This window comes from Sapajus apella, unplaced genomic scaffold (genome assembly GCF_009761245.1).
Source record: "Sapajus apella isolate SASKATOON/1434 unplaced genomic scaffold, GSC_monkey_1.0 scaffold49, whole genome shotgun sequence".
In the NCBI taxonomy this organism is placed as follows: Eukaryota; Metazoa; Chordata; class Mammalia; order Primates; family Cebidae; genus Sapajus; species Sapajus apella.
In genome coordinates, this window is record NW_022436989.1 from 1247489 (window position 1) to 1267391 (window position 19903).

The 19903-nt window shown below is 41.8% G+C and overlaps 1 protein-coding gene across 1 annotated transcript in view; it reads left to right on the forward strand.

The window, feature by feature from the left end:
• Positions 1-19903, forward strand: part of PRSS38 (serine protease 38) — a 22929-nt gene that overhangs the window by 1725 nt on the left and 1301 nt on the right. The window contains exon 3 of the mRNA XM_032242092.1: positions 445-716. Within this exon, the coding sequence (XP_032097983.1) occupies positions 445-716 (272 nt within the window). The remainder of the gene's footprint in view (positions 1-444; positions 717-19903) is intronic.

Here is a 19903-nt window from a genome sequence, read left to right on the forward strand (position 1 = left end):
GCTGGTCCCCCAAGTGCACAGCCAGGTCCCCGTGAGAGAGGCTGGTCTCCAAGCACCTGGTCTTCCTGGTGGCTCCTCCAGCAGCCGGCTCACCGCAGCTGCCCGGCACAGCAGGCACGGCTCTCCTGTGGCCATGTGGCCTCCACAGGGATGTGAGCAGCCAGGCTGTCGGTAAGAATGAGAGCAGGTCTCGCAGGCCTGGGCTGCTGGCCTGTACAGCTGCTGGCCGTGCACAGACTTTGGTCTCCAGAGCCTCCATGGGCCAAGTCGACTCAGGAGGCACCTCTGCCAGACAGCCAGGTAGGTCCCGACTGTGCTGCCGGAAGAAGCTGGCTTTCCGGTCCCACTAAGTAGGCGCCAGCCTCCTGTGCTTGGCCTCCCCAGGCCTGTGGGCTGACCACACAGGAGGCAGCGGGCATTGTTCCTCTGTTCTCACCCACGCAGGGACAAGAACATCAAAATCTATGACATGTACGTAGGCCTTGTGAACCTCAGGGTGGCCGGCAACCACACCCAGTGGTATGAGGTGGAACGGGTGATCCTGCATCCCTCGTATGAGGTGGACCACCCCATCGGAGGCGACGTGGCGCTGGTGCAGCTGAAGAGCCGCATTGCGTTTTCTGACTCCGTGCTCCCGGTCTGCCTTCCACCTCCAGATCTGGACCTTACCAGTGCCAATTGCTGGGCTACAGGATGGGGACTAGTCTCACAACAAGGTAGGAATACAGTGCAGGGCTTTGTGGGCAGGGTGAAGGCTTCCATTCCACCACAGGGAAGAAAGTGGTCTGCCAGCTCAGGGGGTCCAGGTGTTTGGGGACTGGAGTCCCTACTCGTCAGTCTACATTTATTTGTTTGTCAGTGTGGATGTTGTGTTGTTTTATTTCTGATTGGGTTTGTTGTATGCAGAAAAATACAGCTGCTTTGATGTGAAGTTGGTATGCAGTATATCACGAGCACAAATTTAAAAGCATGGCTTTCCTTAAGATTGTAAATTGAACTTAGAAATCTCTTTTAGCTCATTTAAAAACCATTCGTTATTAAACTTCTCTCCACAAAGGCCTGTGCATTCTTTCTAGATTTATACCAGGGCACTCTTCAATATTTAGGGCTATTCAAAACAGACTTTTATAATTGCATTTGCTAATCAGTCACAGCTATTGATTTTTGCATATTGATCTTACATCCAGTCATCTTATGGAACTCATTGTTAGTAGTTTATCAACTGATTATTTTGACAGCTCTAGATAAAATATAATGTTTTCTTCTAATTAAGACTATTTTATTACTCTCCTCCCATATTTTATCTTTTATTTATTTTTCTTGTCTTCTTACAATGGTTGGAACCTCCGGTAGAGATGATGCCAGATCTTTTCTTGGTGTTGCTTTAATTGGAAACGCTTCTAACACTTCACTATAGCATTTGTGGCCTGGCCTGGAGATTTCAAGTTTATATGTCACACCAGATTAAGAAAGTTACCTTTTATAGCTGAATTACCTGATTAAAAAAATTGTAGATAATTATTGATTTTATCGAAATACTTGTGTTAACTCTTGAGAGGATCATATAGTTTTGCTCTTTCAATCTATTGATGCCAAGAATAGGCATTTAAGCTGGGCACTGTGGCTCACACCTGTAAATCCCAGCCCTTTGTGGGGCTGAGATGGGAGGATCGCTTGAGCCCAGGAGTTTGAGACCAGCCTGGGCAACACAGTGAGACCCTGTCTGTACAAAAAATGCTGAATTCGCTGGGGTTGATGGCATGTTCCTGTAGTCCCAGCTTCTCAGGAGGTTAAGGTGGAAAGATTGCTTGAGCCCAGAAGGTCAAGGCTGCAGTGAGCCAAGACTGCATGCACCAAAACCTGGCCAACAGTGTTTTCTCTTAGCTGATTTCGTCTTTGTTTGGCATCAGTGTATGGCTGACTTCGTAGAATGAGTCAAAACTTTCCATCTATTTGTATTCTCTGGAATAGTTTCTATTAAACTAAAGATTAGCTACGTCTTGAAGGTTTGATGTGGCCATAAAACACTCTGATTCTGGTACCTTTTGCGGGAATAAATGATTACTACTATCTCACTTTCTGTTATGGCTACTGGTTCATTCCAATTTTTACATTTATTCTTAGGTCAATTTTGATGGATTATATTTTTCTAGAAAGTTGTTCATTTTATTCCGGATTTTGAATATAATGATACTGTGTAATGTAATTCATGTACTCTATTATTTTTCTGATCTTTCTTCATTCCTGATCATAGTTTCCAAACTTGTCTATTCTATTGTATTTTTTTACATAAAACCACCTGCTACAGATTTTGCATTTGTGTATGCAGGGAGAGAGTGGTGCATGGGACTTTATATGTTGGGTGCTTTGCTATTTGTTCCTGTAGCCATCTACTCATTCATTAAAATTTTTATATTCTTTAAGTTTGCTTAACCAAACTTTTCTAATTTTTTGAATTGAAAATACAAAAGATATTCAACATTTTATACTTTTTCTATGAATAAATTGAAGATTATAACTTGTCTTACAAAGTCTCCTTTGGTCATGTTACAGGGTTTGAATTTTTGTATATTTGTTATTCATTTCTCAAAACTATGTGCTCCCTATTTTGATTTTTTTTCTATATCCAATAATACAGGACAAAAATTTTCATATCTACAAAAAAGGCTATTAGAATTTGACAGGAATTGCATTTAATATTCAGACCATTTTGAGTAATGCTGACATTTTAACAATATTAAATCTGCCTATCCATGAACATGGAATGTATTTTCATTTATTTGAGTCTATAATTTCTTTCAGCAATGATTTGTAGATTTCAGTATACAAGTTTTTCTCTTCCTTCATTAAATTTATTTCCAAAGTTTGTTATTATTTTAGATGCTATTGTAAATGAAATTGCTTTTATAACTATCTTTTTTAGATTGTTCACTGGGGGGTGTATAGAAACACAACTGATTTTTTATGTGTTGGCCTTATACTCTGAAACTTTGCTAAGTTTGTTTACTATATGTAGTAGTTTCACTTTTCTTTTTTTAAATGATTTGTTGGGATTTTCTATGTATAGGATCATGTCATCTATGAATAGAGACAGTTTTACTTCTGTTTCCAATTTTGATGACTCTTATTTCTTTTTCTTGTCAAAGTTATCTGTCTAGAAATTCTAGTACAAATTAAATATCAGTGATTGAAGCAGGCATCCTTGTTTTGTTCCTGATCTTAGGGGAAAAGCTTTCAGTCTTTAACCATTGAATATGATGTTAGTGATCTGTTTTTAAATAAACATCCTTAATGTTGAAGTTTTTCTAGATGAATTGAGATGATCATATGTTGTCTTTTTTTTTTTTTTTTTTTTGGTTTTTTTAAGGTGTTATTTTTTTTTTTTTTTTTTTTTTTTTTTTTGGTTCTATTAACGTGGTATATTACATTGATTGATGTTCTTATGTTGAATTACACTTGTATTCCTTGGATAAATCTCACTTTGTCATGGCTTTATATGCTGTTGGACATAGTTTGCTAATATTTTGCTAAGAGTTTTTACATCTATATTCTTTTTTTTTTTTTTTCGAGACGGAGTTTCACTCTTGTTACCCAGGCTGGAGTGCAATGGCACGATCTCGGCTCACCGCAACCTCCGCCTCCTGGGTTCAGGCAATTCTCCTGCCTCAGCCTCCTGAGTAGCTGGGATTCCAGGCACGCGCCACCAGGCCCAGCTGATTTTTTGTATTTTTGGTAGAGACGGGGTTTCACCATGTTGACCAGGATGGTCTCGATCTCTTGACCTCGTGATCCACCCACCTCGGCCTCCCAAAGTGGTGGGATTACAAGCGTGAGCCACCGTGCCCGGCCTATATTCTTAAAGGTATGATCTGTAGTTTTATTTTCTTATGATATCTTTGGCTTTGGCATTAGACTAATGCTGGCCTCATAGAATGAATCATGAAGTGTTGCTTTCTCTTCTATTTTTTGGAGGAATGTGATAAAGATTGATGTTAATTCTTCTTTAAATATTTGGTAGAATTTACCAGTGAAACCACCTGGTTCTGTACTTTTCTTTGTTGGAAGATTCTTATTATTGAATCAATCTCCTTACTTGTTATAGGTCTACAAAGATCTCCTATTTTTTCTTTGTAAGTTTTGATAATTTGTACATTTATAGAAATTTGTCTATCTCATCCAAGTTATCTCATTTGTGAGATAAGTTATTTCACAAATTTATAATCATTTTTATGCATTTGTCTTTTGAATCCTGTGGCAAATAAAAAGTGGAATTAAAAACTAAAAAGGCAATAATGGTTTTTATATTTGCCCATACATTTACCTTTACTTGTCATATGGCTTTGAGTTACTGTTTTGTACCCTTCCGTTTCAATGTGAAGTGCTCCCGTTAGCATTTCCTCTGTGGAAGATCTAGTAGTGCAGACTTCTTATGTATTGGTGAACGTCTTAATTTCTCCCTCATTTCTGAAGGATGGTGTTGCCAGATACAGGACTCTTGGTTGAAAGGTTGTTTTTTCTTTCAGCACTGTAAGTACACCATAACACTGTCTTCTCCTTAGTTTGTTATAAGAAATTGGCTATTCATCTTATCGAGGATGTTTGTATGTGACTAGACACTTCTCTCGTGCTCATTTCAAGATTCTCTTATTGCCTTTAGTTTTTGACAATTTGGTCATAATGTGTCTTGTTGGGGGTTGAGTTTATAATACTTGGAGTTTTTTCAACTTGAATTTGTAGATTTAAACCTTTCAGCAGATTGGGAAGTTTTGGACCATTATTTCTTCAAATATTTTTTCTACCTCATTCTATCTCTCTTTTCCTTCTGAAAATACCATAATACATATATGGTTCATTTGATGGTGTCCTAGGAGTCTCTTAGGCTCTCTTTACTTTCCTTCATCGTTTTCCTTTCTACTCCTTAGATTTTATAATTTAAATTGTCCTATCTTCAAGTTCACCTATGCTCTTTTGTACTTGCTCAAATTGTCTGCTTTGCCCCTCTAGTGAAGTTTTCTTTTTCTTTTTCTTTTTTTAAGACAAAGTCTTGCTCTGTCACCCAGACTGGAGTGCAGTGGTGCAAACTTGGCTCACTGTAACCTCCACCTCCAGGGTTCAAGTGATTCTCCTGCCTCAGCCTCCTGAGTAGCTAGGATTACAAGTTTACGTCGCCACGTCTGGCAAATTTTTGTATTTTTAGTAGAGTTGGGGTTTCACCATGTTGCTAGGCTGGTCTCAAATTCCTGGCCTCAGGTGATCCTCCCGCCTTGGTGTCTCAAAGTGCTGGGATTATAGGCATGAGCCACCGTACCTGGCCTCTAGTGAAGTTTCCATTTTAATTATTTGACATTTTTTTTTTAAGGATGCAGTTTCACCATGATGGCCCGGCTGGTCTTGAACTCCTGACCTCAGGTGATCCACCTACTTCGGCCTCCCAAAGTGCTAGGATTACAGGCATGAGCCACCGCGCCTGGCAATTATTTGACATTTTAATGCCAAATATTCTGTTTGGTTATTTTGATAATTTCTATTTACTAATAAATAGTATGATTTTGTTCATGTATCATTTTCCTTAATTCCTTGTCTATATTTTCCCTTAGCTCTTTGAGTATAATTAATAAACTTGTTTGAAGTCTTTGTCTAGACTTCTTTAAGGATAGTTTCTGTCTATGTATTTTGTTCTCTTGAGTAGGCCATAGTTTTTTTGTGATTTTTGTTGTTATTATTACTATTATTGAAAACAGGAGTATTGGGTTTTAAACTTTTGAATATATAATGAATATTTTATGTGGCTAAGTATTGATTATAATAATGTCTTAACACTGGAAATAAGATTCTCTCCAAACTCAGGTTTTTCTGTGGTTTTTTGATTGTTGAAAGCTGTAATAGTCTGTTTGATGATTTTTCCCAAAGTATTTTGGGAAAAATTCTTTCTCATGTGTGGTCACTGAAGTCTCTGTTTCTTAGCTTCTTAGTTTCTCTGTTTCTGTTAGCTACTGTTTTGACAGATACTTTCTTGAATGCCAGGAGCTAAAAACTAATCAACCTAAAAAATTATTCTTATGATCTTTGCAGGTTAGCTCTGTGCCAAGGCACTTTTTCAATACGTAGCCATGCTTGCACCAAGCCTAGGGATCAGCTTGAGATGAAAGTTTTGGTCTTCTCGGGTTTACTTATGTGCATGTGTCTTACCCTGGGCATGTTCATGCCCGTCTAAATTCCCTCAAGTACAGAGGTGCTTTTTCTAAAAATCTTTTCAAATTTACTTACTTTTCAAATTACATATTTTTTATTTTTATAGATTTAGGAGGTACAAGTGCAGGGTTGTTACATGGATATATTGCATAGGGGTGAGGTCTGAGCTTTTAGTGTAACCATCACCCAAATAGTGAACATTTTACCCAATACGTAATTTCTCATCCCTCATCGCCTTCCATCCCCCTACCTTGCTGAGTCTCCAATGCATATTATTTTACTTTCTGTGTTTATGTGTGCACTTTATTTAGCTCCCACTCTTAAGTGAAAACAAGCATTATTTGACTTTCTGAATTATTTCACGGAAGATAATGGCCTCCAGTTTTATCTATGTTGCTGCAAAAGACATGATTTTATTCTTTTTTATGGCTGAGTAGTATTCCATGGTGTGAGTGATATATATTATCTATGCATATAATATAAAATAATATATGTACACAAACACACCACATTTTCTTTATCCAATCATTTGTTGATGGGCACTTAGTGTGATTCTATTTTTTCTTTCTTTTTTTTTGCATGCTGTTTCTAGGTGGGTTCAAAGGTTGGTTCTATATTGACATGGTTTGGATGTTTGTTCCATCCAAATCTCATGTTAAAATGTGCTCCCCAGTGTTTGAGGTGAGGCCAGTAGAAGATGTTTGGATCATAGGGGTAGATCCCTTGTGAATGGCTTGGTGCCACCTGTGCAGTAATGAGTGAATTCTTGCTCCATTTGGTTCATGCAAAAGCTGGACTAATGTTTAAAAGAGCCTAGCATCTCTCTTGCCTACTCTTGCATCATATGACATGCCAGCTCCCCTTTCACCTTCTGCCCTGATTGTAAGCTTCCTGAGGTCTTCACCACAGGCAGATGCTTGCACTATACTTCTTGAACAGTCTGCAGAACTGTGAGCCAAAATAAACCTCTTTTCCTTATAAATTCCCCAGCCTCAATTATCCTTTATAGCTATGCAAAACAGACTAATAGTCGTATCTTTGCTATTGCAAATAGTGCTTCAATAAACATATGACTGCAGGTACTTTTTTGTATAGTGATTTATTTTCCTTTGGATAAATACCCAGTGGCAGGACTGCTGGATTGAATGGTAGTCTATTTTTAGTTCCTTAAGAGATCTCTATATAGTTTTCAATAGAGGTTGTACTAATTTTCTTTTTTATTCTTTAACTTTTATTTTAAGCTCAGGGGTACCTGTGCAGGTTGTGCAGGTTTGTTACATAGGTAAACATGTGTCATGGTGGTTTGTTACACAAATTATCCCATCATCTAGGTATTCAGCCCAGCATCCATTAGCTATTCTTCCTAATGCTCTTCCTCCCTCCATCCCCCACAACAGGCCCCAATGTGTGTTGTTTTCCCCTTTCCTGTGTCCATGTATTCTCTTTATTCAGCTCCCACTTATGAGTCAGAACACGTGGTGTTTGGTTTTCTGTTCCTGTGTTAGTTTGTTGAGGATAATGGCTTTCAACTCCCTCTATGTCCCTGCAAAGGACATGATTTCATTTTTTCATAGCTCCATAGTATTCCATAGTATATATGTACCACATTTTAAAAATCCAGTCTATCATTGATAGGCATTTAGGTTGATTCCATGTCTTTGCCATTGTGAATAGTGCGGCAGTGAACATATGTGTGCATGCATCTTTATAATAGAATGATTTATGTTACTTTGGGAATATACCCAGTAATGAGATTGCTGAGTCAGATGGTATTTCTGCCTCCAGATTTCTGAGGACTTGCCACACTGTCTCCCACAATGGTTTAACTAATTTACACTTCTACCAAGAGGGTAAAAGTGTTCCTTTGTTCCCACAACCTCACCAGCATGTGTTGTTTCTTGACTTTTTAGTAATAGCCATTCTGACTGGTGTGAGATAGTATCTCACTGTGGTTTTGATTTGCGTTTCTCTAATGATCAGTGACGAGTTTTTTTTCGTGTTTGTTGATTGCATGTATGTCTTCTTTTGAGAAGTGTCTGTTCATGTCCTTTGCTACTTTTTAATGGGGTTGTTTGGTTTTTTATTGTAAATTTGCTTGAGTTCCTTGTAAATCCTGGATATCAGACCTTTGTCAGATGGATAGATTGCAAAAATTTTCTTCCATTCTGTTGGTTTTCTGTTCACTCTGATGATAGTTTCTTTTGCTATGCAGAAGCTCTTTAGTTTGATTAGATCCTGTTTGTCAATTCTTGCTTTTGTTGCAATTGCTTTGGTGTTTTTGTCACGAAATCTTTGCCCATGCCTATGCCCTGAATGGTATTTTCTTCTAGGGTTTTTATAGTTACGGGTTTTACATTTAAGTATTTAATCCATCTTAAGTTAATTTTTGTATATGGTGTAAGGAAGGGGTCCAGTTTCAACTTTCTGCATATGTCTAGCCAGTTCTCCCAGTACCATTTATTAAATAGGAAATCCTTTCCCCATTGCTTGTTTTTGTCAGGTTTGTTAAAGATATGGTTATAGGTGTGCAGTCTTACTTATGAGTTTCTATCCTGTTCCATTGGTCTATGTGTCTGTTATTGTACTGGTACCATGCTATACTGGTTACTGTAGCCTTATAGTATGGTTTGAAGTTGGATAGTGTGGTGCCTCCAACTTCATTCTTTTTGCTTAGAATTGTCTGGGGTATTCAGGCTTTATTTTTCATTTTATGTGAATTTTTAAACAGTTTTCTTCTAATTCTGTGAAGAATGTCAATGGTAGTTTAATGGGAATAGTATTGAATCTATAAATTACTTTGGGCAGTGCGGTCATTTTCACAATATTGATTCCTCCTGTCCATGAGCATGGAATGTTTCTCCGTTTGTCTGTCTCCCCTCTGATTTCTTTGAGCAGTGGTTTATAGTTCTCCTTGAAGGGGTCCTTCACTTCCCTTGTTAGCTGTATTCCTAGGTATTTTATTCTTTTTGTAGCAATTATGAATGGGAATTCAGAATTCCCATTCAAATTCATTAGTTCGCTCTCTGCTTGCCTGTTGTTGGTGTATAGGAATGCTAGCAAGTTTTGCACGTTGATTTTGTATCCTGAGACTTTGGTGAAGTTGCTTACCAGCTTAAGAAGCTTTTGGATTGAGACAATGGGGTTTTCTAGATATAGGGTTGTATCATCTGCAAACAAAGATAATTTGACTTCCTCTCTTACTACTTGAATACCCTTGATTTCTTTCTCTTGATTAATTGCCCTGGCCGGAACATCCAATACTATGTTTAATAGAAGTGGTTAGGCCAGGCGCCGTGGCTCATGCCTGTAATCCCAACACTTTGAGAGGTCGAGGCAGGCAGATCACCTGAGGTCAGGAATTTGAGACCAGCCTGGCCAACGCGGTGGAACCCTGTCTCTACTGAAAATACAAAAAAAGTAGCTGGGCATGGTGGCGCACATCTGTAGTCCCAGCTACTCGGGAGGCTGAGACACGAGAATCGCTTGAACTCAGGAGGCAGAGGTTGCAGTCAGCCGAGATTGCACTACTGCACTCCAGCCTGAGTGACACAGTGAGACTCCACCTCAAAAAAAAAAAAGAAAAAAAAAAGTGGTGAGAGAGAGGGCATCCTCTTGTGCTGGTTTTCAAGGGCAACGCCTCCAGCTTTTGCCCATTCAATAAGATATTGGCTGTGGGTTTGTCATATATGGCTCTTATTATTTTGAGGTATGTTCCATCAATACCTAGTTTACTTAGAGTTTTTAACATGAAAGGATGTTGAATTTTATTGAAGGCCTTTTCTGCATTTATTGAGATAATCATGTGGTTTTTGTCTTTGGTTCTGTTTTTGTGTTGAATTACATTTATCAATTCGTGTATGTTGATTCACCCTTGCATTTCAGGGATGAAGCCAACTTATTGTGGTGGATAAGCTTTTTGATGTGCTTGCTGGATTTGGTTTGCCAGTGTATTGTTGAGGATTTTTGCGTCGATGTTCATCAAGTATATTGACCTGAAGTTTTGTTGTGATTGTTGTATTATCTCTGCCAGGTTTTGGTATCAGGATGATGCTGGCCTCATAGAATGAATTAGGGAGAAGTTCCTCCTTTTCAATTTTTTTGTAATGGTTTCAGTAGAAATGGAACCAGCTCTTCTTTGTACCTCTGGTAGAATTCAACTGTCAGTCCATCACGTCCCAGGCTTTTTCTGGTGGGTAGGCTATTTATTACTGCCTCAGTTTCAGAACTTGTTATTGGTCTGTTCAGGGTTTCAATTTCTTCTTAGTTCAGTCTTGGGAGCATGTTTGCGTTCAGGAGTTTATTTTCCAGTTTTTTAGTTTATTTTTTAGATTTTTTTAGTTTATGTGCATAGAAGTGTTTACAGTATTCTCTGATGGTTGTTTGTATTTCTGTGGGGTCATGGTGGTATCTCCCTTATCATTTCTGATTGTGTTTATTTGATTCTTCTCTCGTTTCTTCTTTATTAGTCTAGCTAGTGATCCATCTATTTTATTAAATTTTTTAAGAAAACCAGCTCCCAGATTCATTGATTTTTTTAAAGGGTTTTTCATATCTCTATCTCATTCAGTTCAGCTTTGATCTTGGTTATTTCTTGTCTTCTGCTAGCTTTGGGGTTTGTTTGCTCTTGGTTCTCTAGTTCTTTTAGTTGAGGTGTTAGGTTCTTAACTTCAGATCTTTCTAGCTTAATGATGTGGCCATTTAATGCTATAAATTTCTCTGTTAGCACTGCTCTATCTCAGAGATTCTGATATGTTGTCTCTTTGTTCTCATGAGTTTCAAAGAACTTCTTGATTTCTGCCTTAATTTCTTATTTACCTAAGAGTCATTCAAGAGCAGGTTGTTCAATTTCCATGTAGTTGTGTGGTTTTGAGTGAGTTTCTTAATCTTGTGTTCTAATTTGATTACACTGTGGTCTAAGGGACTGTTTGTTATGTTTTCAGTTCTTTTGCATTTGCTAAAGAGTGTTTTACTTTTGATATGTGGTCAATTCTGGAGTAAATGCCATGCAGCGATGTCAAGAATGTATATTCTGTTGTTTTGGAGTGGAGAGTTCTGTAAGTATTTATTAAGGCCATTTGATCCACAGCCGAGTTCAGATCCTGAATATCTTTATTAATTTTTTGTCTCGATGATCTGTCTAATATTGTCAGTGGAGTGTTAAAGTATCCCACTATTACTGTCTGGGAGCCTAAGTCTCTTTGTAGGTTTCTAATAACTTGCTTTATGATTCTGGATGCTCCTGTATCAGGTGCATATATATTTAGGATAGTTAGCTCTTCTTGTTGAATTGAACCCTTTACCAAGACTTGAATCCAGGGAGCCAAGCAGCATCATTTCGTGAGCCCCACTTCTATGGCACCTCATAAGTTAAGACACACTGGCTTGGAATTCCAGCCTGCCAGTTGTGATAGGCTGGAGTCTGCATGAGAAGGACCAGTTCCCCAGGGAGAGGAGCAGTGCCATCTCTGCAGTTCAGTCAGCTCAGCTGTTCCAGCCTGCTGGCTCTGGAGAGTCAGACAGTCTGGGGAGGAAGGGTCCTCCACAACGCAACACAGCTGCACTACCGAGAAGCAGCCAGATTGTGTCTGTAAGTGGCTCCCTGATTCCATTCCTCCTGACACAGGACCCCCCCTCCCACTGGTTAGCTGGGCTGCTCTCAAACTCTTGACCTCAGGTGATCTGCCCTCCTCAGCCTCCCAGAGTGCTGGGATTACAGGTGTGAGCCACTGCACCTGGTCTTAAAGTGCCTAACATTATAGCACACAGTTGTTCATAATAGTCTCATCATTGATTTTAATTTCTAAAAGGATAGTAGTAATATTTCATCTTTCCTGATTTTGGTAATTTGCATTCTCTCTGTTTTCATCTTGGTCACTGTAACCAAAGGTTTATCAGTTCTGGCTGCCTTTTCAAATAACTGAGTTTTGGTCACTGATTTTCCATATTGCTTTTCTGTTTTCTATTTCATTGATTTCCACTCTCATCCTTATTATTTTTTTCCTTCTAATTGCTTTGAATTTAATTGTTCCTTTTCTAGTTTCCTAAGGTAGAGATTTTGAGTGGTTTGTGACCTTTCTTCTTTTTCTGATATAAGCATTTAAAGCTATAAATTTCCTTCTGTGCACTGTTTTAAATGCTTCCCACAAATTTTGGTATACTGTGTTTTTGTTTTCATTTAGTTGAGGATATTATCTAATTTCTCTCATAATTTTTTCTCTAAAGTTTCTTATTTAAAGTATTTGGTGAATTCCAAATAAAATTTCTTTCTATTGTTAATTTCAGTTTTAATGCCCTTATGCTCAGAAAAAAATACTTGGTATAATTTTATACCTTTTGAACTTATAGAGACGTACTATGGCCTAGCATACAGTCTGTCCTGGTAAATGATCCATGTGTGTTTGGAAAGAATATGTGTCTTGCTGTCATTAGTGTGGAAATTTTTATAAGTCACAGGTCAAGTTTGAGACATAGTTTACAAACTGTAAAATCCACAATATTAAGTATACAGCTTAATTATTTTAACATATTCTTTTTTCATTTTTTAAAATTTTATTTCTGGTGACATTGGAGTTACAAGGAATTTTTAAAGCAAATTCCAGACACTATTATATTTCATCCATAAATATTTCAGTGTAGACAAACATTTTATTTATATAATCTTATTTTATTCTTTTAGTGACAGGGTCTTGCTCTGTCACCCAGGCTGCAGTGCAGTGGCAGTCATAGCTCACTGCCCCCTCTAACTCTCGGGCTTAAGGAATCCTCCTGCCTCAGCCTTCAGAGGAGCTGGGACTACAGGCATGCCTGGATAGTTTTTACACACAAATAGTCCCGTTCCGTCACCATCACCCTCCAAGATAGAGGACATTTCCCTCACCAGAGAAAACTTCCACTCTCCCAGGCGATAAAGCCTCCTTTCCAAGGTAACCACTATTCTGAATTTGTCATCATTTAGTAGTTTTTCCTGTTCTTAAACTTCGTTAATGAAATCGTACAGCATGGATTCCTCTGTGCCCAGCTTCTTTCAATCACTACTGCTTTTGAGATTCATTCGTGTTGTTTCCATATCAGCAGCTCGTTCTTCTTTTCCTGTTGTGTGCTCTCTGAGCACCTGCACCCAGCAAAGTTTCTTCTGTCCGTAGTCCTGCTGTTTGACACCTGGGCTGCCATCAGTGTCTGGGTCATGAGACTTAGGTCTGCAACAAAGGTGACTGTGCAAGTCTTTTGGGGGAATAGATGTACTTGTTTATCTTGGGTCTGTGCTTGGTAGTGGAATCTGTTGGCTGTGGTGTAGGGATAAATTTCACTTTATTAGAAACTGCCAAACGCGTTTCTAAAGTGGCCATGCCATTGTTCAATCCCGTGAGCTACGCAGCAGAGCGCTAGCTGCTGCACCTCTCTGCTGACACATGGTAGTGTCTGTCTTTTTCATTTCAGTTATGCTACTCATGTGTCATGGCCCCTGCTTGAGGTTTGCTGCCTTGTAGGAGTTCTTTATATACTCTGGATACAGGTACTTTGATATGCATCGCAAATATTTTCTACCAGACTGTGGCTTGTTGTGTAATTTTCTTTTTTAGAGATGGGGTCTTGCTCTGTTTCCCAGGCTGGTTTCAAACCTTTGACCTCAAGTGTTCCTCCCACCTCAGCCTCCCAAAGTGTTGGGATGACATTCGTGAGCCACTGCACCTGGCCAGCTTTTAATTTTCTTAGTAGTGTCTTTTGATGGGAAAAAGTTTTTAATTTTGGTGAAGTCCAATTTATTATTATATTAATATTTTGGTTTGACACGTAGGGTCCTTTATATCCTGTTTATACAGATTTGCCTATTGTAAGTTTACAAAGGTAGTTTTCAACATCTATTCTAGAAGGGTTCTGAATTTAATGTTTACATTTAGGCACAAGATCTATCTGAAATTAACTTTTGCATATGGCGTGAGGAAAAGGCCAAGTTTCGGTGTCCACTTGCTCCAGCCCCTGTTGGCCCTGAGCGGTGGTTCACGCCTGCTGTGAGCCTGTGCGTGGTCCCCTGGGTTTTGGCGCTGCCCGCGGCCCTCTAATGAGCATCGCTGCTGCAGGTGAGTGTTGTAGCCTGGTAGTCAGAGCCAGCACGGGCACTCTGGAGTCTCTGCACTTCCACCTGTGTTTGGAGTCAGCCCCTTCATTTCTACAAAATGCCTGCGAAGGCTTCTGTTGACCCATTGTTCTCCATGGCTCTTGGTCCATTCCCTGAGACATCCTTTCTTCTGCATTCGTCTCCTTGGGTACTTCATAAGCAGGCTTTCAAAAATGTTCATTCTGTCTGTTTGTCACAATGTCTTAAGCTACAGGACTTACATACTCAGCTTTAAGTTTTGTTTGCTTTGAGCAAGTTAGACGGATGTTTTGGCCATAATAATGTGAAAACTCATTTCTTTGTAGTATTCACCAATTTGCATGTCTATGATAATTGTAAATACATGTGATATATGTGTTTCTTTTTTAAAATAGAATTCTTTATTTTATTTTTCAAAATTGAGCTCGGGCTTTCCTATGTTGCCCAGGCTGGTCTTGAACTCCTGGGATCATGTGATTCACCTGCCTTGGCCTCCCAAAGTGTTAGGATTACAGACATGAGCCACTGTGCTTGGCTCTACTACTCCATTTTAATGCCAAGGAATAAGTGTTCTGGCAGCACAAACTGGTCCATGTGAGGTAACGTGGGTACGCTCAGGTTCAGCCAACAATGTTTTGCATTTTTATGCTTCTTTTTTGCCAGCCCTAAGGAAGTCAATGTTGCCTGAATGCTTGAATAATAAAACACATCTCTGCTTAATGTATGCAACTGAGACAGGTGCAGCGGCTCAAGCCTGCAATCCCAGCACTGTGTGATGCGGAGGTGGGAAGAGTGCTTGAGATCAGGAGTTTGAGACCAGCCTGGACAGTATAGTGAGACCCCATCTCTACAAAAAATGGAATAAAATAAAATAATTAGCCAGGCATTGAGGTGCATACCTGTAGTCCCAGCTACTTGGGAGGCTGAGGCAGGAGGATGGTTGAGCTCAGGAGGTCCAGGCTGCAGTGAGCCATAATCTCCCCACTGCATTCCAGCCTGGGAAACAGAGCAAGACCCTGTCTAAAAAAAAAGTGTATGTAACCAGAGCAAGACCCTATCTCAAAAAAAAAAAAAAGTATGCAACTGAAAAATAGGGTTTTTTTTGAAAGTCTTTTTAAATATATTGCATTTGAGCAACTTTCTCAGACTTTCTTGAGGGCTTAGCGGCCTTTTGACATTGTGAACATCTTGGAGTTCAGATGGGCGGTGGTTTTCCAAGTGCAGATCTCAGATTCCTATGTCTTCTGACATCCTCAGTGCACCAAAAACCACACCACCATCCTTTTTGAGGTAACACTTCCTAAATGTCTTTGCCGCCTCTTTGGGTGTGCTAGGCTGTTGAGGAGCAGCACCCTGAGGGCACCTAGAGTCACTGTCATCCAGCAGAGAGTGCCTACCAGGCACTTTCTTAATTCTTCCCAGGACTTGGCACAGGTGCCCACAGCCACATGCTCAGTGGGCCTTTATTCTGAGCCATGTCTCGCTTAATGTTCTCTGTGCCCCTAGGCTTTGTTTTATCTTGAGAATAGTTTGTTAGCTAGAAAGACTTGAGAACAGACACAGTTTAATTTTCCAACCCAGAAAACCCCAGGTCCTGTCAGGAAACTACAGACGAGGAGTCAGATCCACTCCATTGCTTGGTTCTGTGTTGTCTGAGCTTCGGATGGCTTTTACGCTTTCATTTTTAAAATCTTATTTTATATTTTGAGATGGGGTCTCAGGCTGGTGTGCAGGGGGCTGATCACAGCTCACTGTAGCCTCAAACTCTGAGGCTCAAGCAATCCTCCCACTTTTCAGCCTCCTAAGTAGCTGGGACTATAGGCGTGTGCCACCACCCCCAGCTAATTTTTGTATTTTTTGGAGAGATGGGGGTCTCACTGTGTTGTCCAGACTGGTCTCAAACTCCTGGGCTCAAGGGATCCTCCTGCCTCAGCCTCCCAAAGTGCTACGGTTACCTGTAGTGAGCCAGTGCACCCAGCCAACACTTTTAAATGGTTGGGGGAGAAAAACCCAAAAGAAGAATATTTCATAAAGCATGAAAATCATTTAAAACTCAACATTCAGTGTCCCTACGTTCTTCCTTGAGCACATACATGCCCGTCTGTTTACACGTTGCCTCTGCCTGTTTTCATTGCACGACAGCAGAGTGGAGCCGTGCTGCAGGGAGGAGCTGCCCCGCAGAGCCCAGTGTCTACTCTTTAGTGCCTTCCGGAGTTTGCTCACCCTTCTTTGCTGTGTGTCCCCTGCAGACTGTCTGAAAACGGGCATCTTCTCTTCCCAGTTCCTCTCCTTTCTGTGGTGCCTTATCCTCAGCCAGAAGCAGCCGCTGGCCTTCGCCATTCAGCCTGGAAGTCATCTTGCGAAGTCTCTCATGTTCATTAAACACATTTTGTATCTTCCATGTCTCCACCAGCAACACTCTGTGCCACTTCATCCCCCAAGCCACCATCTTCCCAACCTCCTTTATCAGTTTCCTCTTCATTTCTCCACATTCCACTGTGAGTGCTGCCAGCCACCAGCTCCCCAAAACCACGCCACGTTTTTGGTATTTTAGAGAAGCCTCTAATTACTAGATACCACTTCCGTACCGTTTATCTATTGCCACAAGAACGCTGCATTATGAAGAGTGAGGAGCCCTGGTTCACCCGGCAAAAGGCCTTTACTGAGTTCAGGCAGTTGTGGGTCGGTGACGTGACCTGTGGGTTCTTCTGGTTGGGCTGAGCTTCCCCCATCGGGCTGCTGGCTGGCCTGGGACAGCCTGAGCTGGGGGCTGTGAGAAACAAGCACTTTTCCAAGCGCCTGCTTAACTCCGTTTGACCAAAGCATGTCTGTGGCAAAATTGAGATGCGCAGGTTGCTGAAATACAACACCGCACCTCGACAGGAGGAACCACAAGACCTGTGGCAGAGGGCACCCTGTGGGAAAGGCGGGGAAGGGGACCCACACGTGGCAGAGGGCACCCCTGTGGGAAAGGCGGGGAAGGGGACCCACACGTGGCAGAGGGTGGGGAAGGGGACCCACTAGTTCATTCCCCGAATTCGGATGTTACTACTCAGCATGCAAACCCTTTACACCGCACAACTCTGTTTTCCTCTTTAACTCCTTATGCTTGTGTTCCGTATTTTTCTTCCACACATTACACTGGTGTGGATGCTGCTTTAAATCCAGTAATCCTTGAGCACATTTTTCAATAATCTTTCATTTTTAACCACATCCAGGAAAGGGTTGACCCAAGGTCCAGATTGAGTTCACCTGAAAGGAGGACCACGCACCTCCCAGTAAAGCCTCGCCCGGCAGCTCCTCACAGACGCCTGCATCCTCCCCTCTGCCCGGCCGTGTGGGTAGGCAGGCGTCTAGTCCATCTGTGTTGCTGTAAAGGAATACCTGAGGCTGGGTAGTTTCTAGAAAAGAGGTTCTCAGACTGTGCAGGAAGCATGGTGCCGGCATCTGCTGCTCCTGCTCATGGGGAAGGGGAAGGGGCCACATGGCCAGAGGGGAGGGGAGTCCCTAGTCTCTTTTTAACAGCCAGCTCTCTCAGGAACTAACAGAGCGAGAGCTCACTCCCTCCACTCCTCAGCACTAATCTATTCATGAGGGATGTACCCCTAGGACCCAAACCCCTCCCATTAGGCCCACCTCCAACATTCAGAGTTGAATTTGGGATTGGAGGGGACAAACATCCCAGCTCCAGCAGCAGGGCACGAACGGTGCCTGCACGTGCACCTGCGATCTCTAGGCCCTGGGCGCATCCGCGCTTCAAGGAACTCTTGTTCCAGGAAAACTTTCCCACTCTCAGCTCAGCCTCTCTCCCCTCGGAGACACGGAATGCATTTCATATGTCTGGTGTCTGTCCATCTCTGTTTGGGGCACAGAACTGGATTCATTCTGATTCTCGTTCAAAAAACAACGGACTCTTCGTTGGTTCCTGCTGAGGTGTGCTTTCAGCATTCGCTGGCTCATAATAACACGGACACCAATCCCACAGGGAGACTGGAGCACTGACGATAATTCCTGCGCCAGTGGCCCTGCCCCATCTGGCCGCCCACCTCTCCTCCCCTGAGGGAACTCTTCACCCTGAGTCTTTGACAGACAAGTCATGGAAAGTACATCCATGGCTTCCTGGGCCTTTGCAGAGAATCCGTTGCCCTCAGGAACCAAAGCCCACAGACCGGAAAGCTCCAATCTCGATCAAAGGAGCAGCAGACTTCACCCTCTCCAAGGAGCACCGGCCTTTCTATTTTCCTAACGCCCTGAGACGGACACTGGGAATAGCCTTGCCTTTTCTATGAGACATGTGTGGCCTTCTCTTGGCAGAATTCAGTAATACTGCAGCCCAGGGCTCCAGGATGCACAGGCGAGCCACGGGCCGCGTGACTGGCTTACAGTGCCCCGGCCGAGGCCAGGAAACCAAATGTAACTGGAAAGTAGCCCTCATGCTTATTTGGGTCACTTGGATGACATTACATGAGATCCCATTCCACAACAACACCTCTTTCATTTTCCCTCTTCTCCCATTCTCCCACACCCAACAAATCTTTGAAAACAAACAAACAAAACCAGCCAGGCATGCTGGCTCGTGCCTGTAATCCCAGTACTTTGGGAGGCTGAGGCAGGCAGATCACCTAAGGTCGGGAGTTCGAGACCAGCCTGACCAACATGGAGAAACCCCGTCTCTATTAAAAATACAGAATTAGCTGTGTGTGGTGGCAGGTGCCTGTAATTTCAGCTACTTGGGAGGCTGAGGCAGGACAATCACTTGAACCCAGGAGGCAGAGGTTGTGGTGAGCCGAGATCATGCCATTGCACTCCAGCCTGCGCAACAAGAGCGAAACTCAACCTTGAAAAAACAAACAACAAAAAGACCAGGCACAGTGGCTCACACCTGTAATCCCAGCACTCTGGGAGGCTAAGGTGGGTGGATCACCTGAGGTCAGGTGGTCACCTGGCCAACATGGTGAAACCCCGTCTCTGCTAAAAATACAAAAAGTAGCCCGGTGTGGTGGCACATACCTGTAGTCCCAGCTACTCGGGAGGTGGAGGTTGCAGTGACCCAGATGGCACCACTGCACTCTAGCCTGGGCGACAGAGTGAGACCCTGTCTCAAAACCACTGTAACAGCAAGAGCAACGACAACAAAAACAACCAAACAAAACCCTCTGTGTGACTCTCAACCCCCAGACTGTCCTGTTTCCTGACTTGACTCTTCATAGAATACCTCTCCTACTTTGTCTGATGTCTTTTATTTGTTTTAACTTTTATAATTATTTCTTTTTTGATGTAAATATTTAGGAAACCAAACATATTGTTGGGGTTAGGGTTAGGAGTTAGGCTTACGGCTAGCACTCCTTCAATATGTGGTGGGGCTCCTTCCCATCTGTGGTCAGGACTCCCCTCCTGGGTCATTGGGGTTACTCCCTGTCTGTGATCAATCTTCCTCCCCTATGCCCCATGAGTGGTAAGGTTTTCTCCCTATGAGTGGGCAGAGCTTCTCCCTATGTGTGGAGGGGCTCTTCCCTCTGAGTGGTCAGGGTTCCCATGTGTGGTCAGGGCTCCTCCCTGTGTGGTGGGACTCCTCCCTATGTGTGGTCAGGGCTCCTCCCTATGTGTGGTCAGGGC